The sequence below is a fragment of the Egretta garzetta genome, unplaced genomic scaffold (genome assembly GCF_000687185.1).
Source record: "Egretta garzetta isolate BGI_Z169 unplaced genomic scaffold, ASM68718v1 scaffold488, whole genome shotgun sequence".
Classification (NCBI taxonomy): domain Eukaryota; kingdom Metazoa; phylum Chordata; class Aves; order Pelecaniformes; family Ardeidae; genus Egretta; species Egretta garzetta.
This window is the reverse complement of record NW_009260486.1, coordinates 171,080-177,627: the sequence shown is the minus strand read 5'-3', so window position 1 is coordinate 177,627 and position 6,548 is coordinate 171,080. Positions and strand designations below refer to the sequence as shown.

Here is a 6,548-nt window from a genome sequence, read left to right as displayed (position 1 = left end):
CCTGTCAACCAGCACCCCCAGGTCCTTTTCTGCCGGGCAGCTTTCCAGCCACTCTTCCCCATGCCTGTAGCGTTGTGTGGGGTTGTTGTGACCCCAGGGCAGGACCCGGCCCTTGGCCTTGTTGAACCTCATACAGTTGGCTTCAGCCCATTGATCCAGCCTGGCCAGGTCCCTCAGGATGAGGGGAAACAGCCTCAAGTTGTGCCAGGGCAGGGTTAGGTTGGACATTAGGAAAAATTTCTTCTTCAAAAGTGTTGTCAGGTACTGGAAGGGGCTGCCCAGGGAAGGGGTCGAGTCCCCATCCCTGGAGGGATTTAAAAGCCAGGCAGATGAGGTGCTTCGGGCCAGGGTTTAGTGGTGGGATGGCAGGGTTAGGGGAATAGTTGGGCTTGATGATCTTAAAGGGCTTTTCCAACTTAAATGATTCTATGATCCTATCACCCATTACCTGGGAGAAGATCATCTCCCATCATCCCAACCCTCTCCCTGCAGCCCCGAGCTCCTGTCCCACCAGCTCTTCTGGCCTACGCCTACCACACTGCCCTGTACAAATCGTGGTGCTGACCTTGCTGGGACCCCCCAGGGTGAGCCTGGTCCACCCCTGCAGCACCCCAAAGGCTGCCCATATAGTGATGAGCCCCCCCCTCCCTCACACATACCCAGGAGGTCAAGAGAAGCTTGGTGGTTGCAAACTATCACATAGGGCTCCTTGATGTTCAGATGCTCGGAGCCCCACACCTGCATCTTGATGCCATAGAAGTGTTTGAGGGGCCGGATCGCAGCACACAGGAGCCTGGGGCAGAGGAAAACATGTGGGGAGCAGATCGACACAGAGCGGGGCCGCTTGATTTTTTCCAGCCCTTCACAATCACTCAGGTAGCAAGGTGCAAGACGGGGCCAGGCTAGGGCTGGCCTACATGAGCAAATAGCGTGTCCCAGGGTGGATCTGTGTTCAGTCTTGGTGATGCTTTGCTTTTCTAAGCGCATTTGTAGCCTGCCTAGGTCAGAGCTAACCTTGTAACCCACCCCAAGGTGCTGCCTCAGCAGTAGAAAGTCTGCGTTGGAGCTGCTGGTGGAGAAGAGCAGCCAGCACAAGCTGGTGGGAGGAAAAAAAACAGTGGTTTTGATGTCCAGGGATGATGGGAAAGCGAGAGGAATGGGATGTCTGCCTGCAGCCAAGGTGGAAATCATCCCATCCCAATGAGGACAACTGCCTTTGGTGGGGTGAGCCTCACCCTGAGGCTCCTGCATGGGCACGGCTGGATCTGGAAACCCGGACAGCGGGCTCACAGTCTGCGCTGCAGACAGCTAAAGCCAGAGGAGCTGGGTTGCAGCCGAGAGGCACTGAGCTGGAGGTGGAGGAAATCACAAAGAGGAGCTTCGCTGGACCTGCAGTGGAAGAGATGGAGGTTTCACCTGTGCAGGTGGACGGAGGAACAGGGAAGAGAGGTGTCACCACCCAGGGAGGGTTGGATGGGAAAGGTAACATCAGGCTGGCAGCGCTGGTGCAGAGTGACGCTCGGTGTGAGAATAACAAGAGGAACGGACGGAGGAGGGAGCAACGGGGATTGCAGCACCCACAGCAGCGATAAAAGGCTGGTACACTTTCGGTGTCGAAATGAGGACTCGCCAGCCCATGGCATGAAGAGCACCCATCTGGTCCACACATCTGGCAGTGACTGGTCCCAGGGAGCCCACAGGGGACAGGGCTGTCAGCAAGAACTCAGCACCAGGCAGGGATCACAGAATCACAGAATCATTCAGATTGGAAAAGCCCTTTAAGCTCACCAAGCCCAACCGTTCCCCTAACCCTCCCATCCCACCACTAAACCCTGGCCCTCAGCACCTCGTCTGCCCAGCTTTTAAATCCCACCAGGGATGGGACTCGACCACTTCCCAGGGCAGCCCAAAATGAAGTTTGGGATGGGAAGTTTGGGAGGACAGAGCAGAGGCAGGCATAGAGAGAGGAGGAGGCACGATGCTTAGAGGGTCCGTTGTATCAGAGCGCCACCCATCCCTGGGGAGACGCAGGCTCCAAGATCCCTGTGTCTGCAGAGAAGCAAAACACTTGTGGCAATGCCCCAAAGCCAGGATTAATGCCAGGAACGTGCTCCCAAGCCGGAGGCTTTGGGATTTGGAGGCTGAGGAGGAGACGGAGCTGAGCATGCTGCTCTGTCAGAGGGCGGTGGCGAGGTGCCGGTGGGACAAGATAAGGCAGCCTGAGTCACGGCTGCATCACGCTGGGTATTTCCACTAAGCTGGAAGCATTTGCGCCAGGGCTTGGAGCACCTCCGGCCGTGTGCGTGTGTGCACAGCCTTTCTGCACAGCGAGGACGAGGGAGCGAGGCTACACAACAGCCTGACAACATCCAGCCTCTGACCATGCTCCTGCTGAGGGCCCGAAATCCATCAGCACAAGTACGTGATGGCCCGAGCTCAGCAAATACCACAAGCTCGGACATTTTTCACTCTGACATAATTATATCCCTTCTGGTATGCCATCATGCTCAGGAATCCAGTAACAAGATTGCGACACCCTTGGAAGCAGCCAGACCTTCCTCTCGTGTTGCACAGCGATGTTATCTGGGCTGCCACCACCCCTCGGCACAGCTGACAGCACGAGCGCGTGACTCGCCAGGATGTGACTGTGCCGTGCCCCACGGCCGGTGGCACCCGGGCATCCCCAAACCCCTCTGCCAAAGCACGGTCCCCGGGGCTATCACTGAGCAAGACCTGACTGTGCTGCCGGGGAAGCGGCGATGGGTGTGCATTTGCATCCTGTTAACGATCGCACCTCCAAGCTTTGCCAGCCCCGCCGTCACCCACCCAATGACCCCAATGTTACAATGGCCAAGAATGATCCCTTTCATGCTAATTCATCCTCCAGGGACCACTAGTCCCGGCCCAGTTGGCCACCTCCATCGTGGGGCATAACCCTCCCTGGGCATGGCCAGCACCTCTTCACCACACCACGAGATGCAGATGCACCCTTCACTGCCACATGGACATGACCACAGCCCTCACTGTAGCCCCAGGGCTCAACCACTGGCCATGACAGGGCTTTGGGTATGCCCAGAGCAGGAGAGGGCGTGTGCCCACACGACCTCATGAGCTCCTCCATCACAGCCAAGCCCCAGCCATCTCCACCTCAGAAGCACATCCCCAGGGCATACTCACTTCATGTTCTCCACGGAGCGTCCCCGAAGAGCCGCAAAGGGGGACAGGAGGGTGGCTGCGGCCACGAGCCAGAAGTTGAAGAAGGCCACCTTGCAGAAGTAGCGGAAGGTGGCATTGTACCGGTAAAGCAGCAGGGCTGCCAAGAGGAGCAGGAGCACCTCCATCACACTGCCCCGGCGGGAGGATGCTGGGGAGCTCAGCCACGTCTCCAGGAGCAGGGCGAGTGGCGCAGGGGATGCCACAGAGCGTGGCCAGTGAATCAGAGGCACTGGCAGAGCAGCGCGTGGGCGTTTGGGGCTGGTCCAGGGGAAGGTGCTGTGTTATCTCACCCTGTACGGAGCCTTGAGGATGGACTGGCTCCAACGGGGGGGGCAGGCCACCCCCCCAAGGGTGGAGAGAGGTGGCTGAGTCAACACTGGGGACCCTGGGTCCCCCAAGGTGTCACTGCTGATGAGAGCCCTCCTGGGCTGTTAAAAGCCATTGCAGTGCCTCCAGCTTGACGTGATCAGATCTGTTGCCCACAAAAGTGCCCATGCTCTGGGCACCTCTCCTGGCCTCAGGGACCCCAGCCCTGGGAAAGGGGGACCCTAGCTGGTAGGGACAGCGGGAGCTGGTTCTGGTCCATGCACATCATCCCAGCAAGGCTTGTTGCAGATCCCTGTTGGCATCGGAGCTAAGCCCCAAACCTCACCCTGCAGTGTATCAGGTTATTGGAAAACATCTCCCTGCTGCTCCCTGCCCAGATCTGCAGCAGGCATGTGGTGCCAGTGCTCCCCATCTCTCTGCTCCCCCCCAATTTGGGCTGCAAAGACCCCTCTGCCCTTCTTCTCCCAGCATGTCACCAGGGTCCGAGCAACGCCACGGGGGTCTGGGCCCCGCCACCTCCCTGCGCCCACCCTGGGCTGACAGAGATGCCAGCCCTCGCCCCGGTTGCAGCCAGGGGCTGCGCTGTGTTGGGTGTTCACCTCGCTGCGATCGCGTGCACAGGGCTGTAACCAGCCTCGCCTCCCGCTCTGCTGCTTGCGCTCTGGGCGCACAGGATCCGGGAAACTTTGGTCTTGCTTTTAAAAAGCCAGCACTTGTGTCCTGGTTTCAGCTGGGATAGAGTTAATTTTCTTCCTAGTATGCTGTGTTTTGGATTTAGTACCAGAAGAATGTTGATAAGGATCACTGCTCGGGACAGGCTGGGCATCAGTCGGCGGGTGGTGAGCAATTGCATTGTGCATCATTCATTTTGTATATTCTGTATGTTCTCTTACCATTCTCATTATTATTATTTTCTCTTATTAAACTGTCTCCACCTCAGCCCATGGCTCTAGCCTTTTTTTTTTTCTTCCCGATTCTCTTCCCCATCCCACTGAGGGACGGGGGAGTGAGTGAGCAGCTGCATGGTGCTGAGTTGCCAGCCGGGTAAAACCACGACAGCTTGTCACTGCAGAGGTAGCTCTGGCCAGGGCTCAGCCACCAGCAGCATCTCCCAGCCCGGCTGTTCCATGTCCCAAGCCCTGCCGGGGACATCCCCACGCTGCTGCCCAGACCCATTGGTTCCTCTCTTGAGGACCCCTTGGGGGTCAGAGCGCTCTGCTCCTGCCTTCCCATAACAACCCCTGGGCTCGGGGGCAAGCGGTCCCATAGCGCAGTGCTGGGGAGAGGCATCACACCCCCGGGGCAAAGGCAGAGCCCTGCCCTTCGTCCAGCACAGCTCACCTTCAACAACTCTGCACCTCCCCTGTCCGTTCCCCTCCACGCCCACGGCTGCCCTTTCTACCCACCCCTTCTCCCTGTCCCTGCTGATGTGGGTGCAAGCAAATGCCCTCAGGCTCCTGGTTGTACCACGCTCTCCCTGCTGCCAGCTGAAGGGTGCCCCGGTCCCACCAGCGCGACCCAGAGAGGGCTCCAAGGGTTGCTTCCACCATGGGTGTTGCAATCCCCATTGCTTCATCCTCCCATTCCTCTTATTCTCATGTTCAAGCTAAGATTGGGCCGCATCTTGTGCCCGCCCTTCCTGTCCACCCCATCCCCAGGTGACTCCTCGCCTCCTCCTTCCCTTTCTGTCTAAGTGGATATGGAAGCCTTTGTGCTCCAGACGGGTTTCCCATCAAACTCAGCTCAGCTTTTGGGTGGCCTCCTTCACTTCTGCTCTTGCTGCTCTGCCCGGCTGGCCTCGCAGCCTCTCGGGGTGCTCCCAGCTGCAGATGTGCCTTTGTGCCGCACCCCCCCCCGTGGCTCTTTTTCTCCACATTGAGGAGCTGCTTCTCCAGCTTCAGCGGGAGCCAGGCTGAGCTTTGCTGCAGGGGAAGATCTGCCTGTGCCAGAGCATGGCTCGGTCCTGAGCTCGGGGAGGATGAGCCCTCCTTTCCATAGGCACCCCAGAAGAGAGACGGGGAAGTCCTCATGCCCCATGAGGGCAGAAGGGGAGGATTTAAGGTGCAGCTGCCTAAGCACCATCTTTCCACGTGCTCTGTGCTCCAGGTGACCACCAGCCCTGAAGCCTCCTGCTAGGAGCTCTGCTACTAAGGCAAAGCCTTCTGACAACCGGCCCGTAACCCCACTGGGGTCAGAGCAAGGCTGTCACCCCCCAGGTGGGTTGGGGAGGTAGCAGAGGCAGGGGACAGCTTCCAGCACCCAAAAATGCATCTCCCCCTTTTTTTCCTGGTGAGGGGACGCAAGTTTGCAGGCCAGATCTAGCTCTTCCCCGTGCTGTGCTCAGCCAGGAGCATCCCACTCTGCTTCCCAGCACCAACCACCAACCCCAGCACCCACATCAGGCACTGATATCCCCCCTGCACTGGGTACAAGAGGCTCGCACCCCCCTCCACCAGCTTGGAGGGAGCCCTGCACTCAGGCACGAAACCAGCCGTCTGGGTAATTACAGATGCTTAATTAGTGACAGCAGGGCGCTTTATTAACAAAGCAAATTAATTACAGGCAATGTGCTGCATTGAGATCTGAAGGGACTAATGAAGACAAGGACCACCTGGGCTGGCATCACCCACATTCCTCCCACCCCACCTCCGGGGACACAGCACAGCTCGTGCTGCAGAGTCCTCGTGGCCTGGGGACTTGTCCAGCCGGGACTGGGATGTCACCAGTAACATGCTGGGGACAAATCCTCCACAGAGTGTGGAGGCAAAGCTTGCCCCTGTTTGGGGTCATGCTGTCACCTGGGTTTGGTGACAGGCTTCATGACCCCCCCTGCCTCGGGATGGCTCACAGGGAGGAAGCCAACGTGCCCTGGGCATGTTGGCTTCCTCCCTGTGAGCCACCCCGAAGCTACGACATTCATAGAGCACCCATGCTCAGCACCTGCAGGATATTCTGGGGCTGAGGGCTGGGACGTGCAGGAGAAACCATCTTGGGAAGCATGGAGC

At 58.4% G+C, this 6,548-nt stretch overlaps 1 protein-coding gene across 1 annotated transcript in view; it reads right to left on the bottom strand.

Annotated features, from left to right (window-relative positions):
- LOC104131093 (1-acyl-sn-glycerol-3-phosphate acyltransferase alpha) overlaps nucleotides 1-3,341 on the bottom strand; it is a 5,048-nt gene extending 1,707 nt beyond the window's left edge. The window contains 2 exon segments of the mRNA XM_009644217.1: nucleotides 660-793; nucleotides 3,178-3,341. Coding sequence (XP_009642512.1) covers nucleotides 660-793; nucleotides 3,178-3,341 — 298 coding nt within the window.
- Nucleotides 3,342-6,548: the final 3,207 nt, after the last annotated feature.